General features: G+C 40.4%; 1 protein-coding gene across 5 annotated transcripts in view; it reads right to left on the reverse strand.

Annotated features, from left to right (window-relative positions):
• Nucleotides 1-243: 243 nt before the first annotated feature.
• The window catches only part of AK4 (adenylate kinase 4), an 84,628-nt gene continuing 61,496 nt past the window's right edge, over nt 244-23,375 (reverse strand). For all 5 annotated transcript variants that reach the window (XM_034966757.3, XM_034966772.3, XM_003806936.5 and 2 more), the window contains 3 exons: nt 13,469-13,641; nt 7,520-7,638; nt 244-6,312 (listed from right to left, as the gene is read on the reverse strand). In XM_034966757.3, the coding sequence (XP_034822648.1) occupies nt 6,198-6,312; nt 7,520-7,638; nt 13,469-13,641 (407 nt within the window). In that variant the 3' untranslated portion in view covers nt 244-6,197. The remainder of the gene's footprint in view (nt 6,313-7,519; nt 7,639-13,468; nt 13,642-23,375) is intronic.

Genomic DNA, 23,375 nt, shown 5'->3' on the forward strand with positions numbered 1-23,375 from the left:
ATTGTAAACAATAAAGTGCTGGACAAATAAGGAATTTAAGGGTATACGAATAAGGCAATATGGTGTAGCAGAAAAGAAAACAGGACTGGGGATAATAATTCTTGGTTCAAGATCTTGCTTTTCTGCAAATTGGAGACAACATTGTTGGTAATGTAGTGGTTGCAGAGACGCATCAATGAAAGTATTTGTGAAACTTTATATTATCAAGTATAAAAAGCTATACAAACAAATGAATTCGCTAGCTATAAGCAGAAAAAAACTTTATTTCTATCAAATTGAAAAGTATGAACCTTCAAGCAAGATAATCAACATAATCAATAATACAATTAACAGTTAGGATAGCATATACAGATCAGACTGGAGGTTTAGATACTTGGAAGCACATACACCAAAATTAAGAGGGCCAGCAACTGTCCCACCGAGGAAAAGCACTCTGACTCATCATAAACACACGACTTCTGGGAAACTTGAGCTGACATTTCACAGGACAGTAAACCAAAGAGACAGGTTGTCATTGGGTTATAGAACTGATCTGAGCTTGAGAGGGATCACAGTGAAATGCCATTGTAACTCAACAATTTCCCCAGAGATCTGTTCATCTCAAAAACAGGAATATATAAAAATCAGTAGTACAAATTCTCATAAAACTAGAAAAGCCCTCTAAGCCCTAATATCCTTGGAGCTTACATAAAGACTGAGTTTTCATTTTTCTTCCCTTTAGTCTTCTCTAAATTAAATACAAAATAGTTTGTTATTTAGGACATTTCTGACTATATAGCCAAAGCTTTAAAATGAAGACAAGAATAATTTTTATAAAATGAATTAGACACATATCAACCCTAGGGGGAATCTTCAAGGTGGTCTGCTCCTTTGAAAAGCTTTAAACAGGAAAGCTTTTATTTAAAGAATGACACTGTGCTTCTGGGAATAACCTAATTATTACCAGAGGAAGGAATTCATATCTATGCCATACGAGAGCTTTCATCCTTTAGAAATGTTTTACTGCAGTCTCTCTCTCTCTCTCACACACCACACACACACAAAATGATCAAATTGGGGAACTCCCTGAAGCATACAGATAATGGCATTTATTCTGGCAAGAACTGTGCAAATTGTTACAAGAAAGATAAGGGATGGCAAGTATGAACAACTATATTTCAACAGATGCAGGAAGCAGATTTTTTTCACAGTTGAAATATGGCTTCTCAACCTCTGGGGCCTGCACACTTCTCATTTGGAAACCAGATTGGGTCAGTTACATGTGGAAAGAAATAACTTACTACCAGACCACATTTCCACATTAAAAGAAGTCTCTATTACTAGGTTATTTTTTTGAAGACACCAAATAGACCAAGAGTTACTAAAAATTGAAGGAGATATTGAGAAAGCAAGTCATACTATGAACAGGACCTCACCTTATGAATTGCCTCTCTAGCAAAATCAACTGCAGAAAGGAAAGACACTGTCAAATGAAAGGTAATAAACAGAATTCTCAGGTGGACACAAATACCTCCTGAAATCCTGTAACCCAGCAGAGTACAGATGAGACACGCCCTCTGTAGATACAGTGTGCAACTACCAGTGTGACTCTGAGTGCCCGTTTCCTGTCTCTGCACCAAAGCACCAAAAACAGATTCCAGGCTAAAGCAAATATGTTGTTTTATCTGTTAAAGAGAACAGGGAGCTCAAACTAGGGAAAGGTATTAAAAAGGCCATTTGAATTTCCTAATCCCTACAGGTACATGAAAACCCGTTTAAATAAACAGGATTATTTCCATTTATAATACAAGGAGGCAAGTTTAGATTATTACATAGGTAATTGATGAGGATTTGATTAGCCAATGCATGTAATGTGCCTAACATGGAGTAAACAGACAGTACCTAGTGCCTATACCTGAACACACTTGGAAATATGTGGTATTTATTATGTGAGCAAAGACCTCCAGCAGGCTTCAACTCTTTGGACAAAAAGCTAATGTCAAATACTGAACTCAGGTTCCAGTGAACTAAACTTTATAAAAGCACTATTTATGGGTTTGTGCAGGTATCTTTCTAAAGTTTTCCGGTCTCAACATCTTAAATAGCAGGAAAAACCACAGTGGCTCCTTGCTCCAAGAATCCTTCCTCATTGATGGCTATTCTTACCTTTCTCCTTCCCTACCAAAGAGATGGGCACACCTAGGGTAACAATGGAACTCATCTGAGCTTGGCTGCTAGAGGGCAGCAGGGGGGTGATCCCTGGGGAAGGACAAGACAGGAAGTGAATCTCCCCTGGTTACTGCCTCAACTGTTGCACGACAAGCAGATGGTGGGCAAAGGTTTGGATCTGGCATTCAGAGTCATGTTAATGTGTAATGGAATAGACAATGGTACAAAAGTCAGGAGTTAACCTGTGTTCAATGCTTCATCATTGCTTGTTTACCTACCAGCATTTTAGGAAGGATTAGTTTATCATCAAGGCCTTGTTTGGAGTGGGAGTAAGGGGGTGATTTGTTCTGATCTCAGGAAGGAAAAGTGAGCAGGATCTGGATAGCTCCAAGGAGCTCAAAAGCCTATGTGTGAGCACCATGGCTGGGGACGGCTCAAGGGTAAAGGCCACTTCAGGGGCACAATCCAACGGACACCAAAAGGATAGGTAAGGAACATGAGCTTGCTTCCTTCATAGATTAGCCTGGGCCCAAGCCCAGCCTACTTTGACAGTCTTTTATTCTATTCATAAAGGAGGTCTTATGCAGGAAAACTAAGACTCTCAGCTAGCAGCTTTCTTTTCTTAAGCTAAGAAAAAGGAATGTCATAAAAAGGTGAACATCACTTTGGTGAGCTCTGCTATTTTTTTTTTAAGAGAGAGGGTCTCGCTGTGTCGCCCAGGCTTGGGTGCAGAGGTGCAATCATAGCTCACTGCAGCCTCGAATTCCTAGGATCAAGCAATCCTCCTGCCTAAGTCTCCTGAGTAACTAGGACCATAAGTGTACACCACCATGACTGGCTAATTTTTTACTTTTCTGTAGAGATGGAGTCTTGTGATATTGCCCAGCCTGGTCCTGAACTTTTGGCCTCCGACAACCTTCCCATCATGGCTTCCCAAAGCATTGGGACTACAGACATGGACTAGCTCCATTTCTTGATGTGAGGCCATAAGCAGAACCAAGCAGACTCAAGGCCCTTGGTTGCTTGGACACAATTAGCTATTAATAACATCCAGGAAAAAGCTCAGTCTTCTGAGTCAGGAAAACCTGGGCTGGAGTCCTGGCTACACTGGTCACCAGCAGCAGAAGCCTGGGCAAGATGCTTCACATCCCTGGGACCCCTGTCTTCTTTGTTTATCAACGTGAAATCATGGCTGTTTCACAGGATGCTAGAAAGATTAAATGAGATGTTTATGAAGGTCCTAAAACCGCACATTTCACTCAGTAGGTTTTCAATAAACAGTACCTATCTTAAGTCTGCGTTAGTGTTGGAGGGTATTAAATACAGCAGCCTTTCCAAGTTCTAAGTAAGAAAGAAGCCTGTTAGGATAATGGAAGCAAATTGAATTAAGAGCTGGGTAGAATGACAGAATGCGAGGTCAGGTTGGCATCTTAGAAACCATCTGAACCACTCTCTTTGCTTAAAGGTGAAGGAACGGTCATGTGTGGCAATAGAAAAAAAAAACAAAACAAGAAAAGATGTCCCTTTAATTTTACTTTTGTCAAAACATTTTCAAGATTACTTTAATTTTTACAATATCATTTAAGGGAAAACTAGTGAGTTTGTTGAAGAAAACAAGAAACAGATTTTTTTAAAGCCATTGACCACGAAATAAGCATTATGTTTCAAAGACCAGGAAAAAGTTATTTGTCTCTTTTTGGTCTCAACTAGCGAGGGAGGTGAGACCAAACTGCTCAACTGCTGGACAATCTCAGCAAACACACCCACTGTTGAGACTTATTGAGTGACTCAATGTTGGCTAGAATTGTCCATTTAGCTGGAGGGGAAGAGGGAGGGAAGGATGGATGGAGGAGTGAAGTATGGAAGCAGGGATCAGGCCACTTCCCGTACCTCTCCCCGCCCCCAAACTCCAAAGGCAATGATCACATTGGAGGGTCAGCTAAACACAAAGGGAAGTGAAGAAAGAAGTCTGAAGATTTTCCTGTTTCCAAAAATCACATACTTTCCTCTTTTGAGTATTCTATAGAATAACTCTCTACATTTCCTAGTTTGTGGAAATTTTCTCTATGGCATAACTACTCTAAATTGTGCAATTTTCCTCATATCAGACTTATTTTTCTCTGTACCTGGTTCCCTAGCAAACCTGAGCTTTATTTATATATCTGATATGCACCCCATCTCCACAGCTGGCATTCAATTGCAACTCTAAATTCTAAAGTGCTCAGAGTCAATATAATGCACTGACGATTCAGACCTGACTGGGCATTTTCACTGCATAAATCTAAAAAGTAAACAATCTCATTATGTTTGAGAGGATGGATGGGGAGAAGACTGATCTATATTTCCACTAAGGTAGCCAAGAAATATTCACATGAAGGGACAATGGGAGAGGAGCTGGCAAGAGTTTGGGCGGTACTTAGAAGGAAGATGCATTCCTTATCATATAGATTACATATGGCAGTGAATTGACAGAGGATTCACTGGGACATCTTCAGAAAGTAAGTAATGTGTTTCAACACCACTAAAGTGTTAAAATAGGCTTCTTTTCTTCTCGCCAGTATGAAAAGTTAGACAGGAGTCACTCCCAAGAATAGTAAAGGACACTCACTGGGGACAGTCATGATGGGTGAAGAAGGGATACATATTTTTAAGGCAGCAGGAATAAATTTCATCATCCTTCCCAGAAGACAGCAAGAATTATTCAAGGTGGCCACCAAGTCTGGAAACCAGGCAAATCTTTTAACAAATGGTTTATTGATATGTTATAATGAATGACAAAATATTAGTATCTAATTCTAGACTTTATGGCCACCCCATAGGATGAATCTTTGGAACAGAAAGAAAAATAAAGAATTTGTTTTCTCATAATCATAAAGCTGTTATACTCAGTCCAGGCACAGCTAGTACAACATTCTGCTCAACCCCACAGGCTCCATTCCCTTTACCACATATTTATAATATGTTTGGGTCACTCATAGGAGTGAAACACTGTCAGCATCAATAGTTAGCAGCACTTTCAAAATACATTTTATTGTCCCGAATAGAAACCTTAACTATTCAATTAGTCCAGTAATTCCAAATGGTCTTATTACTTCTATACATAAGATATGATCTTACAACATTTATGTAGCTAAATACTTAACTTCCCATGCTTTTTGAGGATTCCCAAAAGACTTTAAAGGGTTCCCAAGACTTTCAGGGTTTTTTTTTTTTTTTTTTCACAATAAAAGAAAGGAACAGTGTCAATCCATAGAGTCAGACCAGCAGTTTAATAAGATCCTCTTCATAGCTCAGTTCTCAGTGCATACAGAGATTCAATATAGCCCCATCGCTCTCAGTTATTAGAATCTGAGAGGGATAAGAGCAATAACTATTGTTTAAAAGCCTAAGAGTGAAAACAGATGTCAAAAAAAAAAAAAAAGCCAAATTCTTTCATCCCAGGATGTCTGAAAAGGAGAGACTCTATGGAGTGTGGATGTAGAAAAGGAGTTATTCCTACCGGAAAAAAATGAACTGTGGACACAGTCACTCAAGACCAGAGAAACAACCACTATGAGTAAGTAGCTTCAATTTCACTGTTACCAGGAGGGCACACACCAGAAAGCCTGGGACAAAGCCTGGGCTAGAGCCCTCAGGATTCATTCTCAGGCTTCCTGGTGCTGTGGTTCAACAGCCTTTGTGGGGATGGGGAGAACCAGAGACTATCACCATCACGTGTAAAAAATATTACCACAGCAACAGCTGTCAAAAACCAGCTGGAGCTGAAGTTACACACCATTTGAAATCCACACTGTACTTGCTTTCTTGTGATGGGCTTGAGACATGTGCAGAGACACCTTAAACATGTGTAGGTGACCACCCTTTTGAAAGGCAGAGGAGGGCCTCTTCATGAACTCTTTCTACTCATTTGTTTTCCTATCAGTTCACCATTTCAACTAGAAAAGATGCTGCAAGCTACCTCAGCTAGCTTCTAATTTGGACACAGCACCAATACTACACACACTATTGAATGAATGACCACATCTTCCTGGTTCTTCCATTGGGCAGGGTCAATATGCTTCTTTGGACTGAATAGGTGTGATCTTGTTTGAGAAAAGTGTGTAAACGTAGGGCCAGATTTTGTTCGTCTCCGTTCCGGAAAATTGGTGGAGCACTCCTCGGCTCCTGAAAAACAAAGTCCAACATACAATGGCTTTTTAGGTTTCTTTTCCACGTATTAGTGCAGAAGATCCTAGATATAAAACAAGCATGATCTCATGGTCTATATCATATACCACACTAAGTGCTAAAACAGCCCCTTTCAAAGGTATCAACACCTCCACTGGGTGTACCTAAATAAGGTCATAGCTTTTGCAATTCTGGTATGCTTGTCATGATGCCACCTTTTTTCTCCCCCTTTAAAACATATCAAAGAATAGCATTATAGGGGCCATTCCAAATGTGCCCCAATATATAATTTTCAAAAGCGAACCACTGAAAAGCTTTACTAAAACCTATATTACTTAGTCAATCAGGGAATACATAATTGATGTATCATAATAATATGATCATAAAACTCTGATCTTAAGGTTTGCTAAATTTTGGGGGGGACTACAAGGCCAGAAAGTGATTGTAACAGAGTATAAACTGCTGTTTTGAATGCACTCAGCATAAAGTTTTGTTTGACTTGCATGTTATTTAAAAAATTTAAATATGTTGCCAATATGAAAACTGAGATTCCCCCTCACACACATACACACAGAAAACCAGATTTCTGCTATTCCTGAAAAATGGGAATCATTGGCCTGCGTGCCCTAGAATGATAACTGGCTGGAACAGCCCAAGACCTGTCCAGTTCAACTGTCACTCAACTGTCTAGCTTGACACATCCCCCACCATGTTTGAGACTCATTTCCAATACCTGCCCTAGCCCCTGCAGCCATTTGAATTTTTAATCTCTGGTTTACGGTTTTAGCCTTCTTTTGTTAAACTCTTTACAGACACTTCAAGAAGGGACACACCAAAAGTGTCTTCTAATCTTCTATCAAAACCAGATATTTATATGTGGGAGTATCAACATATGTGGGACCACTATCTCAGTCACTTAAATTTTTAAGAAAATGAAAATAAATCTCAATGTTGTTTTACATCCAAAGCAGACAGAGATGATCAGGTTTGGGTCCTTATGTTCTAACAGTTTCAGGATAAAAGTATTGAACCTTATCTTTCATGTACAGCTCCAGCATTTCATCTGACTTCTGGGAAGGTTTTGGGTTGCTAGTGTTTATCTGTCTTAAAGAAACACTACTCTGCCTCAGCCCCGTGTTCTTCCCAGCAGGCTCCACACCTTTCCAGTCTGTCCTTTGTCATGAAAATATTGAAGCACACTCACTTGTATAATTCAATGACTGGCTTTGCCACGTCTTTGTACTGTCTTAGCCTGGCAGCAACTGCTTCGGGTTTATCATCCTCCTGCTGGACTAATGGTTCACCAGTGACGTCATCAATACCCTACAAATACCAAATAAACCAATTAATATAGACAACAGTTGGGCCATTTCATAGGTTAAAAACTTTTCTGTGCAAAACCATGTATTCATCTTTAACTCCTACCACATGATGAATTAGGCCTTGGTGACAGTGGTAATTTTAAGAGTAGTAGAAAAAGAAATAGCACACTTAACAGTATGTTAACCTTATTTCCTGGGAGCTGACATTAAATCTTTATTAACAGTTCAGATCTTTTCAAACATGTTCCAGTGCTGTTGATAAATGGTACTTTCAATTCAGCCTAAAATTCCATGCAACCTCTCCCAACAACAAACCTTGTCATCTTGGTTCTCTAAATATCCCTAAAACTACCTTGTCTTCTAAAATAAAGGCTGAGTTCTTAATGCGGAAAACAAAATCTCAAAAAAACTACTTGGCTTACTTAGGAAAAATACTAATCTAGGAGAATACAGTTCAGTACCATCTCTGCCAGCTTTCCAATTCTATCCTGGAGCTTCTATGAAATTTCTCTTATTCAGGTTATTTTACTAGATCAAATAATGACATACACTGTAGGAACATACAGAGGGGAAAAAAAACTGAAGTGACTGTGTCCTCACCTAAATTATATTACTCAAAAGGGAAGCTGGTGTTGGATTTGTTAAATCCTTTATTTTAGCTTTTCTTATGTGTTGCTTCTTTCTCAATGTAAAACAAAAAATATACCTTAACTGCTAGTTCTGATTAATACAGGTGTTATTTTATTTATTTATTTATTTTAAGACGGAGTCTCACTCTGTTGCCCAGGCTGGAGTGCAATGGCTCGATCTTGGCTCACTGCAACCTCCACCTCCCGGGTTCAAGTGATTCTCCTGCCTCAGTCGAACAGGTGGGATTACAGGTGCCTGCCACCATGCCCAGCTAATTTTTGTATTTTTAGTAGAGACAATGTGGTTCACCATGTTGGTCAGGCTGGTCTCGAACTCCTGGCCTGAGGTGATCCATCTGCCTCGGCCTCCCAAAGTGCTGGTATTACAGGCATAAGCCACTGCGCTGGCTGGTTTTATGTATTTAATTTGAAAATGTATATGATTTTCTGCAGTATGTTTGTCTAATTATTTTGCTAGCTTTCTATTCCCCCCCAAAATCTCATGAAGGACATTATAATAAAGTTATAGCTGATATCATACATAAGGTTAAATATTGAATACACTTACTGTAAGTTTGGGGAAAAAGGCAAGAACCCCCCACTCTCATCATATGTGATAACATTTATCAGTTGGTTGGGGCGCAGTGGCTCATGCCTATAATCTCAGCACTTTGGGAGGCCAAGGCGGGCGGATCACTTAAGGTCAGGAGTTTGAGACCAGCCTGGCCAACATGGCAAAACCCCATCTCTACTAAAAATACAAAAATTAGCCGGGTGTGGTGGCGGGTGCCTGTATTCTCAACTACTTGAGAGTCTGAGGCAGGACAATCACTTGAACCCGGGGGCGGAGGTTGCAGTGAAATCGTGTCACTGCACTCCAGCCTGGGTGACAGAGCGAGACACTGTCTCAAGAAAATTTTTTTAAAGAAAAATAATAAAAAATAAAAAATAACATTTATTTTAGTGAAACTTAACCACTAAAATTAAGGAAAAGAGAAACAGAAGGCATGAATTAGAATATTTTTTAAAATGGCATATTTAAAGGTGTATTAAAATAGGTATTATTAAATTACCCATGACAATCAGGGACAAACATTCTGAGAACTGAAAAATTATAATTAAAAAAAAAAACACCTTGATTTTCAATTTGTTTTAATCTCCCCAGGAATCATGCCTCCTTAAAATTGCAAAATGGACACGTTTTGAATTTTGCCTCCCACATCCATGACTATTACTCACCAGGGGAGATAGTCCCAAGAAATAAACCTGTCAAAAGGTAGGCCAGAACAGAACTGAGAGGCACAGGCAACTCAACTGGATAATCAGAAACTGGCTATAAATTTGAAACGCACTAAAATTCCATTACAGCTCAGGGCCTTGGGTATATGACTTATTCTTATGATTTATGAGTGAGCCATGTAATTATCACATGTGTATTCTATGGTTGTTAACCCAACATGACAAGAGAGATGGGGATGGGAGAAGGCTATATATTACCTCTATTGCCACCTTCTTTATTTTACTTACAGCCACAAGGCTCAGAATGTCATTTCCAGAATTTCAGAGCATCAGCAAATACAACCCTGTTTCCAAAAAGCAGAATGATGCTAGAGCAACAGCGTCCCTCCTTCCCAGGGAAGCCAGCCACCACTGACATAGGAGTTAAGAAGAAATCACTTAGGCAGACGGTAAGGGCATGGGAATCCTCAGTAAGGCTTTTCTGTTTAATGAAAAGCAGCCCCAAATCATTTTCTAACAAAGAGCAGCCTGTAAAGTCGAGCTGCAGACATAGACAAGCAAGCTGGGAGCTTGCACGGCGGAATGCTGGCAGGAACTAGGGACTAGACATGTTCAAGATGGCGGCTCCATCTTCCCTTCTCTTTGTCAGCCACGTGTACTATCAGAAGCAGGACAGGGAGAGTTCATTTGTATAATAAGGTTAGGGTGGGGCCACCAGCCTTTCCCCAGCACTATGTAAACGTCATGCCTGATCCAAACAATCTGTGAGCCCTATGTAAATCAGACACTGTCTCCTCACCCTGGACTATAAAATCCAGGGCATCCACCACCAGCTGGTCTTTTCCACTTGGAGCCCCTTCTATCTCTGTAGAGAGGGCTGTTTCTCTTTCTCTTCTCTTCTGCCTATTAAACCTCCGCTCCTACACTCCTTGCGTCCGTGTCCTAAATTTTCCTGGCATGAGATGACGAACCCCAGGGTATATATCCCAGACAACATAGCCACTTCACCACAGCTAGTAGAGCTGGTCTAGGTTAGCACTTTCACTATGGTCTTCAAAAGCAGCATGGTAATTGCAGATGTTCTTTGAGGGAAACCCAGGCTTTGAAAAGCAACTCAGTGGTTAAGGCTTTTCAAATTTTATGAGAATCTCTGCGTCAGCAGGTCTGGACAAATGCGAAATATAAAGCGTCTGTGTTGGACTTCAGTGTTCCCATCTGTATTGTCAGAACTCCTTTTTTACTCCCACCCATTTTTTCCCCCATCATAGCTTCCTGAGACAGATCAGGAAGGGATCTAATACAAGAATTACAGAATTTTTATGTTTTTTGGAGGTGGGAGGGAGGCCAGGTCTTACTCTGTCGCCCCGGCTGAAGTGCAGTGGCACAATCACAGCTCACTACAGCCTTGACCTCCCAGGCCAACAGGCCTGGCCTGCTTTTACATTTTTAAAAGAAGACTTCAAAAGGAGTGCTTAGTGAAAAAGTCTCACTGGGACTTTACTGACACAATGGCACCCAGGAGTTGGGAAGCCATTCTTAGCCCCTTGAAGAAATTTTCTATAGTAATTACTGACTCCATCTATATCCAAGTGTAATGTTTCCATAAAGACTAACCTAGTAAGGCGTGTATTCCACATTTGAATAACAAGTAATACTATCTACCACCCAAAACTGGAGTTCACTATTATATGATAAAGACAGCTCAATCTGTCTGTATCAGATAGTCTTTATCATAAACCAAATAGTCTTTATCAAAAAAACAATAATTCTTTAAGAAAATTTGTTAAAATATCTTTACACATATACCTTTACACATGTCTAATTTTAGGTAACTGTATCAATGTTATACTTTGAACTGTTTAAGGGTAATCTTTTTATTCCTTTAGCCTTCCCTAGTCACTTAACTACCCACTCTGCACATCAACTATGATTCCTTTCCCTCATCCAGTTCCAGCCCAGGATACAGCCCTCATGACTTTCTCCCTGATCTTATAAAGCTATAGATCACACACTCACACACACAAACAGATATACATAAAGAGGTGCAGTCCCTGTTTTACAAAAATGGGATCATTCTACTGTTTGCACTTCTCATTGAAAAATACTTTCAGGGCCATGCGCAGTGGCTCATACCTGTCATCTCAGCACTTTGGGAGGCTGAGGCAGGTGGATCACTTGAGATCAGGGGTTCGAGACCAGCCTGGCTAGCATAGTGAAACCCTGTCTCTACTAAAAATACAAAAACTAGCCAGGCATGCTGGCACATGCCTGTAATCCCAGCTACTCAGGAGGCTGAGGCAGAAAAGTCACTTGAACCCAGGAGGCGGACGTTGCAGTGAGCTGAGATCACGCCACTGCACTCCAGCCTGGGTGATGGAGCGAGACTCCATCTCAGAAAAGAAAATAAAAAAGAAAAACACTTTCAGAAGATTTCTCCATGTCAAAAAACCATAATGCTCACCTAGCAGAATGGCTGAAATCTAAAACACTTACTACACTAAATACTGGTGATGATATGGAGAAATAGAAACATTTATTGCTGGTGGAAATGCAAAATCAAATAACCAGTTTGGAAGACAATTTGCCAGTTACTCACAAAGCTAAAATATACACTTACAATCCAGCAATTACACTCCTTGGTCTTTACCCAAAGTAGTTGAAAACTTACATTTTGCACAAAACTCTGCACGTGAATATTTGGAGCAGCTTTATTCATAAATGCCAAGACATGGAACCAAGATGTTCTTCGAAACGAATAAACTGTGGTACATCCATATAATGGAACATTATTTGCTTACAAAAATAAATGAGCTACCAAGCCTCCAAAAAACACAGAATGTGTAGTGCATATCACTAAGTGAAAGGAGCCAAGTCTGATAAGTAGATATACTATATGATTCCAACAATATGACATTCTATAGAAGGCAAAATTATAAGGACAGTAAAAAGATCTGTAGTTTTCAGAAGTTTGGGGAAAATCAGGGAGGAATTAATAGGTAGAGCACAGGAAATATAAATTATAAGACCATGAAACTATTCTGTATAATGCAGTAATGATGGAAAAATGTCATGTCATTGTGCATTTGTCAAAATCCATAGACTATAAAAGAGAAAACGAAAACGTCAATGCAAACTATGAATTTCAGTTAATAACTTTTCTATATTAGTTTATTAACTGTAACAAATGTACTACACTAATGCAAAATGCTAATAATGAAGAAGCTAGGGTGAGGGAGGGGATTTTCCATTTAATTTTTATGTAAACCTAAAGCTTATCTAAAAATCAAGTACATTAATTTTTAAGTAGTGCTAATTCATTCTTTTTACTGACTATATTATATTCCAAGATGGTATAAATATTCTCCAATGTATTTAACCATTCCACTACAGATGGACATTCATTTGCTTTTTTGAGATTTTTTTGGTTTTGTTTTTTGCCCACTACAGCAACATTGAAACAAGCATCAACCTATACATGACCTAACCTGCTGATGCTTCCATTTCCACAGCTATTCTCTTAAAAGTAGCCTGAATTAAATTATTTACTTAAAATTCTGAATGTACATTGTTATGTTGCTTTAAAAAGAGGCTAGTAATACTTCAGCTAACAAAAAAAGGGAGTATTATTTTCCCCAGATCCCACCAGCAATAGACTTTTAGTTTTATTTTTTAAATAAAATAAATAATTATATACACTGTATACATATATTTATCAGTAATAAATATAAAATTAAAAATTTTTATATTTTGATTTTGCCAGTCCAATAGATCCAAAGTGATATCCTATTTAAATACTTAAATGTCCCTTCCCTGACAATTACATTTGAACATTTAAAAAATGTTTTTTGGTCATGTAGATTTGTTCTTTTTTGAATGGTCTACTCATATCCTTTTCTCCACTTTTCAATGGAAATTGTTTGTCTTTTTCTTGTCAGGTTGTGAAAGCACTTTGTATATTCTTACATGTACATGAGGTGGATTGAAGTCCAGGTTATATACCCTTCCGCTAGGAGGGTGAATCCAACGGCGGCTGAGACGATCTTTAAGTGTTTCAAATGGAATATTCAAACTGATCACTAGATCCACTTCACAGATTTTGTCCAGGGCTTCGGCTTGTCCTAATGTCCTAGGAAAACCTAAATGCCAAAAACAAAACAAGTGAAATGCAAGCTATTGCCCAATTCCAATTAGTTCTTGAAACATTTTCAGTGACAGAATTAAATCTGCATATACCATTCTAAAAGGAGCTTTACACTATCTGGGTGATGGGATCATTTGCATCCCAAACCTTAGCACCACATAATAAACCCATGTCACAAACCTGCACATGTATCCTCTGAATCTAAAAGTTGAAATTATTTTTTAAAAATGAGCTTTAACCAAGAATATCTACCTCCATAAATGTAATATTAAAATAAAATATGCTATTCTATAACCTAGCTTCTGCATTTGGAAGACTCAAAGATTAAGGAATCATATGATAAAAATTTAAAATGCGCTAAACTAAAAATCACTAAACCAGTCCTGGCTCTAGTCCTTTCTCTGCTCTTAACTACCTGTGTCACCTCAGGCAAGTTACATCACCTCCATTTCCACTTCTGTTAAAAAAGTGAAGGGAAAGCATTTTATCTTACATCATTTTAACACTAGCCATTTATGAGTAGGTTCTTAGGTTAGCAAAAATAACCATATACATTTATTTTAGAGTCTAAATCAATTAAAGTATGATCCTCCATCCAGACCTTCACCTGAGTCTGCACTTTAACCAAGGTAGGCAATCTGATTAACAGCATGGTGACTATCATAAATACTGTATTGTACACTTGAAATGTGCTCAGAGTTGATTTTCAGGATTCTCGCCACACACATAAGAAATCATAACTATGTGAGATGATGGATATGTTAATTATTAAACCTAACTGTGGTAATCATTTCACACTGTATGTATCAAAGCATCACGCTGTACACCTTAAATATATACACTTACTTGTCAAGTATACCGCAATAAAGCTGGAAAAAATTTGAAATTGTTTTAAGTCTATTTAAAGATTTTAAAAGGAACTAGAGTTTTTAAATCTATTGGGATAATGCAAAACTTATTCTTCCTACTTTTCTAAATGTGTGGAAATAACAAAATTAAAATTTGGGCTCATGGGCATCTCTTCCTTTCCTGATTTAAGTATAAGCCCTGGGTGACCTCAGGAGTTAGGTCATATGACCCCAAATTACACTTTTCTTCAGAGATTGGCCTGTTTAAATGTAACTCCAGGTTTGGCTCTGGTGGGGCTACACAGTGGTAACTTTTTCCTAAACAAATCACTCCAGTTTATCTGCTCTGACAAAAATCTTGCTGGATCTACTATCATTTTTTTAAAAAATGTCTTTATATCCTAGTTAAAGAACCAGGTAGATGAAGAGCTGAAAGTGTAATAAAAGATGCAACATCCAGAAGAGAAACTTTAAATCCATTCAGATAAGGATACCAGCCCCTCTCTACCCTTTCAAAATTGGAAGTATCAAGATGACAACTTAAAAATGGGTATTCATGGCCCTGTAGCACTTACAATTCAAAGAATTCCTTTCCTTACTGCAGGAAGTTGGTGGCTCAAACATGAATATGCAGCACTGCATTGAAACCCCTAAGTCTGTGTGAATGCCAAGCTGATTTGAGTGCTCACTGAGTTGAATGTGACAAAATCTACCCATGCTACTGCTTCAGATACCTATTGCTTGCTAACTCTCCAATGCTTCCTCCAAAGCCTTCCTTACTGCCTGTGAGCCATCCACATAAAGTCCCCTCTCAATGACTGTCAGGTTCTGCCTTTCCCTGGACAACTCACTCTTCACTAAAATGTCAAGATGGCAATTGGAATAAAAAGTTGCCTGCAAGGCCAGGCACAGTTGCTCACACCTGTAATCTCAACACTTTAGGAGGCCGAGGCAGTGGGATCACTTGAGGCCAGGAATTCAAGGCCAGCCTGGGCAATGTAGAGAGAACCCATCTCTACCAAAAATAAAAATTTAAAAATTGCTTTTACTGGTGATGCATGCCTGTAGTTACAGGTACTTGGGAAGCTGAGGTGGGAGGATTACTTGAGCCCAAGGAGTTCAAGGCTGCAGTGAGCTACAATCACACTACTGCACTCCAGCCTGGGAGACAGAGTGAGATAGTGAGCTCCTGTCTCAAAAAGAAAAAAAAAAAAGAAGAAGAAAAGAAAGAAAAGGAGGACAGAGAGACAGAGAGAAAGAGAAAGAAAGAAAAAAGAAAAAAAAAGAAAGGTACCTACAGCCCAAACAACCTCAAGATCATCTATAAACTCTTTCCCCGCAAACCTCTGCCACATCAATGAAAAGCATTTTCTAAAGCAGTGGCTTCCAAAGTTATCTTCATTGAAGTACAGAAAGAAAATATTTGAACTTTGGGGAAGGGGGAGGCAGGGAGGGCTTGGCTCATTCTTTTAAAAGAATGTCGTATTAGTGGCCGGGCATGATGGCTCATGCCTGTAATCCCAGCACTTTGGGAAGCCCAGGCCGGTGGATCACTTGAGGCTAGGAGTTCGAGACCAGCCTGGCAAAACTCCATGTCTACTAAAAATACAAAAATTAGCTGGGCCTGGTGGCGCATGCCTGTAATCCCAGACACTAGGGAGGCTGAGGTACGAGAATTGCTTGAACCTGGGAGGCAGAGGTTACAGTGAGCTGAGATTGTACCACTGCACTCCAGCCTGGGTGACAGAGTAAGACTGTCTAAAAAAAAAAAAAGCACTGCAATCACATTAGTGAAACTGCATGGGTAAATAAATAATTTATACATAATTGTCCATATATTGAAGATGTAAATTCAACCTTCTCACTGATAAATGTAAACAAAGAATTTTAGAGATCCCTCTTCTAAGACCTGAAAGCTTAGCCACAGTCTCTACCTTGTGTTCTAGCATCACTAACTGTGACCTGGACAAGAAAACGGTCGGATAGAGGTTGAGAGCTGGGAGCGGGGGAAGCACTAGAAAAGAAAAGAACAGGAAGCTCTAAAAGATAACATAACATTAGTTCCTCCAACAAATAAAAGCTCAAATCTTATTGGCTAGTTTCTTTGTCTAATGAGGGTAACAAGCCAGTCTGCTCAGCTGAGCTCTAGAGCCCTCTGGAGGAGTAAAATGCAAAGTGTACAAAATAGGCTGAACTCAGCAAGAAAAATTTCAAAAACATGTTGGATAGCACCTGCTACCTACTGGACTCTCACATTCAGACCTGCTAAAGACCACAGATGATAATTAATTCCAGTGATTTAGACTACAAGCAACAGGTACCTAAAGCTGGTTTAGAAGGAACAACTATAGAAATAAACCATTCCACAACTTCAAGGGTTCTCCATTTGATGAGCACATCAAAATCACCAGGAAGACTCAAAAGAAAAAATCAGGGTCGGACATGGTGGCTCACGCCTGTAATCCCAGCACTTTGGGAGGCCGAGGCGGGTGAATGACCTGAGATCAAGAGATCAAGACCATCCTGGCCAACTTGGTGAAACCCCATCTCTACTAAAAATATAAAAATTAGCCGGGCATGGTGGCAGGCGCCTGTAATCCCAGCTAATCAGGAGGCTAAGGCAGGAGAATCAATGAAACCCGGGAGGCGGAGATTGCAGTGAGCAGAGATCGTGCCACTGCACTCCAGCCTGGTGACAGAGCAAGACTCCGCCTCAAACAAAAAAAAAAAAAAAGAAAAGAAAGAAAGAAAGAAAAGAAAAAAAATCAATGATGATGGATGCTCAGTTCCTGTCCCAGACTTTCCTAGAGTAGAACATCTAGGAGTGAGAGCAGGACTTGGGTATTTCTAATATTTACCCCGATTCATGACGAACCACCAAACTTCTCAGTGACAGCAACAGTGCAAGTATGATACTAAACACTTATCTGCCCCATTTTTCTGTCAGGCTTAACTCTACTTCTAAGTAGGTAACAAACCACTTTGAAGAACAAGTCGCCTCTATCTCACTTCATCAGAAGTGAGCTGGGAAGGAAAGTCCCAAACACATGCAAATCTTTCCAGATTTACGAAGTCCCTTAGTCACCTGTTTGTGACATTCTTCTCCAGAGGCTCTCATGTACTTGTGCAGTATCTTACCTCTAAGGAAAGTGGTGGCAGGGGAGGCAAGCATGGTATATTAGTAAGAACAATGGACCAGAAATAAGTCAAAGATCTGGGTGCCACTCACTATTTCAAAAGTGAGGAGAAATAGCCTTAAGGTAGACACACTCAGGACTCAATAACACATTAGGTATAAGCACAAGCTTTGGGAACAGACACACCTGGATTTAATGCCTAGATTTATCTCTACCTGTAATCAGACGCACCTGGATTTAATCCCGGGACTTTACCTAGCCGTAACTGTGAGAACTTTGGCAAGTTTCATATACTCTCAGATCCTTAGTTTCATCAGATATGAAACAAGGGGCTGGGCACAGTGGCTCACGCCTATAATCCTAGCACTCTGGGAGGCCAAGACGGGTGGATCACTTGAGGTCAGGAGTTCAAGACCAGCCTGGCCAACATGGCAAAACCCCATCTCTACTAAAAATACAAAAATAAGCCAGGCATGGTGGCCCACGCCTGTAATCCCAGCTACTCAGGAGGCTGAGGCAGGAGAATCACTTGAACCCGGAGGTGGAAGTTGTAGTGAGCCGAGATCGTGCCACTACACTCCAGCCTGGGCAACAGAGAGGGACTCCATCTCAAAACAAACAAACAAACAACAACAACAACAAAAATGAGGGCACATTAGTTTGCTAGGGCTGCCACAGACTGGGTGGCTTAAACAATCCTGGAAGCTATAAGTCCAAGACCAAGGTATCAGCAGGGTTTGCTCCTTCAGAGGCCTCTAATTGATTCATAGATGGCTGTCTCTCCTGCTGCCTTCACATGGTCTTCACTCTATGTATCCACGTCCAAATGTCCTTTTCTTATAAGGACGCCAGTCAGATTGGATTGGGGCCCACCCTAATGACCTCATTTGAAGTTAATCACCTCTTTACAGACCTTCTCTCTAAATATAGTCACAATCTGAGGTACTGGGGGGGCAGTTAGGGCTTCAACACAGGAATTTGGGGTCAGAGGACACACCCACAACTCAGCCCATGACAAAGGGTAATGCCTACTGCACAGGGCAGTTTGAGGATTAAAAGTGACAATCCCTGTCAAATGTATAAGATGCAAAGTGCTGGGCACATGGAGAGTGTGCTGATTAATAAACGGTTGCTGCTGCTCTTGGTAGAGCTCACCTAGGAGCTCAGCTCATTTCCCAATTCAATAAAAACGCAGCAGCAGGAAAGAAAGGCCCTCATCCACCCACATTTAATTCCTTTTCTGGGTTTTTTCTAAGAGCTTGGGGAGTCCCTGGTGCTCTCTGTGGCAGTTACAGCTCAGCACAGGTAGTCATTAGTCACAGGGAGCTCAACCCCAGCACAGCACAGAACCTGGGCACAACACAGCCACTACTTCCATAAGCCTCCTTCCACTGGTTTTCAGTTTGCCCCTTTCATCACCTACCTGACTCTTTAATAGTAAAGCTCCTTAATCTACTTTCCTGATCTGGTTCAATACCTTATCACGGTGAGGTTTCATTTGGGTTACAGATGGATAAATTCAACACAAAGACTCACTCTTAAGCTGTTGATAATACAAGTGTACCTTGAGGCAGCAACATGGTATAACTTCCAAGGAACTAGTGCACGTGCAGGCTGTGTTAACTGTAACTAAGGATCCAAATCAAGAAAAGTGGCAGCTTTGTGGTATTTTCTGTAGTGAGTGCCCTTTTCTAGAAGCATTCACAAAGACAAGACAACTGTGCCTAGGAAGGAGCTGGACTACATGGCTTCCAAGTCTGCAACTCAGCAAACATAGCCTTTATGCTTCACATATACTAAACTGTTCACAAAGCATTTCTATAAATTTACTTACCTCTTACTCTTCTCATTAACCCTATGAGGTGGATAGAGAAGTTATTAGCCTCAGTTTAATTAAGCTTGGATTCAGTGAAAGCCAACAGCACAATGCATATGACATCTGGTCCTTAGATTTCTGCTAAAGTGCTCTCTCTTTCTATGCAACGATGCTGCTGTATCGGGCATATAAAAAGTAATTGTTAAAAAGAATCCTCCAGCCTGGGCAACATAGTGAGACCTCATCTCTACAAAAAGTACAAAAATTAGGTGGGCGTGGTAGTGCCCGTCTGTAGTCCCAGCTACTTGGGAGGCTGAGGTAGAAGGATTGCATAAGCCCAGCAGGTTGAGGCTGCAGTGAGCTGTGACTGTGCCACTGCACTACAGCCTAGGTGACAGACCAAGATCCTGTCTCAAAATAAAATAAAATAAAATAAAATAAAAAGTTGGGTGGGTGAGCATGGGTGGATCCTAGGCTGAGCACAGTGGCTCATCCCAGCACTTTGGGAGATTAAGGTGGGAAGATCACCTGAGCCCAGGACGCAGAGGTTGCAGTGCACTGAGATCGCGCCACTGAATTCCAGCCTGGGAGACACAGGGAAACCCTGTCTCAAAAAAAAAAAAAAAAGATTCCTAAAATGTTACCCTGTCTATCTTTCTTCTACCTACCTAAAAAGCAGAGCATCATGGTGGCATCCTTATATCACAGTTACCATTTGTAGAGCATCCCTTATGTGCCAGATATATTACATGCAGAGGAAAAGCCAAAATTGTACAGGCTTGCAAAGGCCTACCCATCTGGGCCCCTGTCCTGCCACCTCTCTCACCTCATTTCTCTGTCCACGTCTCCGTGCCAGCCATACCGGCATCCTTGCAGCTCTCAAGCAGGCAAGCATGTGCCCACCCTGGACATTCACAGTTCATGTTCCCTCTGCTTTTGCTCCAGATACCCATGTGTATCCTCAGCTCCTCCAAATCTTGGCTCCAGTGGTGCCTTGTTAAGACTTTTCTAACTGTCCTGTTAAACTGCACCTCTACCACATGCCAACACTCCTATTCACCCTTTATTTTCTTTTTGTTTTCCTTCAGAATATTCATCACCATTTGCCATATATGATTTACCTTATTTTTTAAGTGTTTCTATTCCTACCAGAAGTAAACTAAATTAGAGTAGAACATTTTAAGTTCTTGTTTACTGCTATAACCTTAGTGCTGTAAGCGTGCTTTGCACACAGTAAGTGCCGAATGAAAATATTTGTTGAATGAGTAAATATTATCTCAAAAGTAACAATAATTCTGTCAGGTAGGCCTTATCCCCATTTTAAAACTGTAAAAACCAATGCTGGGAAAAGTGAAGTGACTTGCTCAAGATCACATGATAAGTGACGAATCTAGCTTTAAATCAAGTGCTATTTGTCTCTACAATCACACGCCATGTACCACACCATGCTGTCTTCCTCCTGAACAGAAAACTGCAGACTGTGAGAAGCAAATTCTCAGACAGGGAGAAATGCCTGATCCTGATGTCTCTGACAGGCAGCTTACAAAACGACTTGAGAAATCTAAATCTTGTATGGCTTCAGGAACCGCCTGATCCAGTGCTACACGCACAGACCAGATTTTCTCCCCACATACACACAACAAATGTTCTGTACCTTGCTTTTTCTCTTTGGAGATTTTTTTCTGCATATTACATATTACTGCCTCATTCTCTTCTGCAGAGACAGGGTCTTGGTTTGTGCCCTAGGCTGGTCTTGAACTCCTGGCCTCAAACAATCCTGTCACCTCAGCTTCCCAAAGTGCTGGGAATCATTCTCTTTAATAACTGCAGAGTACAGCATGGTTTGGATAGAGCATAATTTAACCAATCCCCTAATGATGGACATCCAAGTTGTTTCCAGTCATACTGCAATGAGCATCTTTGCACATGACCTGAAACACATGACTAAGGAAAAGTTGATTCACAGTTAGGAATATAGATCCAGAGGCAAGCTGCCTATGTTTGAGGTCCAGCTAAGCCACTTACTTGTGACCCTGGTTGCTTAACCTCTCTGTGCCTATGAAAATAGTAATACCTAATTCATAAAGTCATTGTGAGAAATAAGCAAATTACTATATGTAAATTCCAGAATAGTGGCTGGCTCAGGATAAATTGCATGGCAGGGGGCGGATGGTACTGGGAAAAAATGAAGGCAATGTGGGACTGGAGGTAAAAAGACAAACAGCAGGTTTGAGAAGAAGAAAGATATGAAGGATAAAGATAGATTTGAGCTTTTAGAAAAGGATGAAAGACACACTAGGAGACAGAATAATAATACCACCACCACCATCACCCAACATGAGATTTTCACATAGGAGAAAGTCCTCGGTAACAGAAAAGACAAGAAAGAAAGTAGCATCCTAAGGGGAAATCTAGGTTTTCTTTAATACAGAAAGTGGAGACTTCTGCAAATAACATGTGTATGTGGCGAGGAGGGTGGGGGAAACTGTTAAGGAAAAAGGATTCCAGAGGGTACGGTGAGGAGGGGAATCAATAATAAAGAAACCGAAGCAGATATAAAAGAAAGGAGAACAGGAGGATGGCTTACCTTCCTCTCAGAAATGAAAGGCAGAGTTGGAAGTGACTGGCCTCAAAGAGTGCCATTTTCAGGGCGAGTGTGGTGTCCTAGACCCAGCAGTGGTCACAGAGGCCCTGGGGATAGGCTAAGGCTGCCTCCAAAGTTTGGGGTGCTGTGTCACAGGTCCTGAAGAGGGGCTCTCTCTCACTCTGGTTAGACATAAGGGCAAGTGCTCTACCAAGTGAGTAGTAGTATTTATTCATCTACAAGACTTTTAAAATATGGATACTCAGCCGAGAAGAATGGTCAACACCTACAGTCCCAGCATTTTGAGAGGATTTCACTTGAGCCCAGGATTTTGAGACCAGCCTGGGCAACAAAGTGAGATCCTGTCTCTACAAAATAATTTAAAATTAGCCAGGCATGGTGGTATATGCCTTTAGTCCCAGCTACTCAGGAGGCTGAGGCAGGAGGATCGCTTGAGTCCAGGAGGCCAAGGCTGCAGTGAGCCATGTTCATGCCACTGCACTCCATCCTGGGTGACAGAGCAAGACTCTTACCTCAAAAAAAAAAAAAAAGAAAAAGAAAAAGAAAAACATACTTTTCAGCCACAGATCCACTTTAAGGCTTCAGGGCATACAATATGAAATGGTGTCTTAAATGATGGATTCTATAAGGTAGCATGGGAGCTTCAGCATTCTTTAAATTGATCTACACCCGTGTCTCAAGTTGGGCTAAACAAATCAAAGCAATTCAGGTGTACTACTCACACCAATCAGCCGCCAAGAACAGAATGTCAGATAAGGTACAGTCAGACCAGCACATTTTAAAGCATTTTTAGCTGAGGGTCATTATCCAGCCAGTAAGATCCCCTGTGGGCAGGGATCACTGACCAACTGGAGTAGAATGCACCCTCAAATTTTGTCAACAGGTGGCAGCATTTATAATTTTTCCATTTAGAGAGAATTACAAGTTGAAGTATGCTTTTACATTTACTAAAAGTAACACTCCAAGAAAGGCTTTCTAAATGACTGACTAGCGTTATTCTAGGTTCCTTAATTAGCCCATTCCAAATGTGAATATATTCCATTAATTGTTGAAGAAGTAGCAATGCCAAGAGCTAACATAAAATAAAGATCATGTTTAAGCATGGACTGCTTGCTTTCCTCCCTTTAGCTCCTCAGAGGGTCTGTTCCACCGCATGCTTTATCATGCTTCCACACCAGACTATCCCTATCCCTCATCCCCTAACCAAGCCTAGAAAAGCTGCTCACTCTTTTCATTCAAACAGCCAATCCAGATTGAAAGCTGAAATTTTATATTTTTAAATTTCTTCCAGAATCTGTCTTGTTGTATCACTAATTATGACAT

The sequence above is a fragment of the Pan paniscus genome, chromosome 1, assembly GCF_029289425.2.
Source record: "Pan paniscus chromosome 1, NHGRI_mPanPan1-v2.0_pri, whole genome shotgun sequence".
Taxonomy (NCBI): domain Eukaryota; kingdom Metazoa; phylum Chordata; class Mammalia; order Primates; family Hominidae; genus Pan; species Pan paniscus.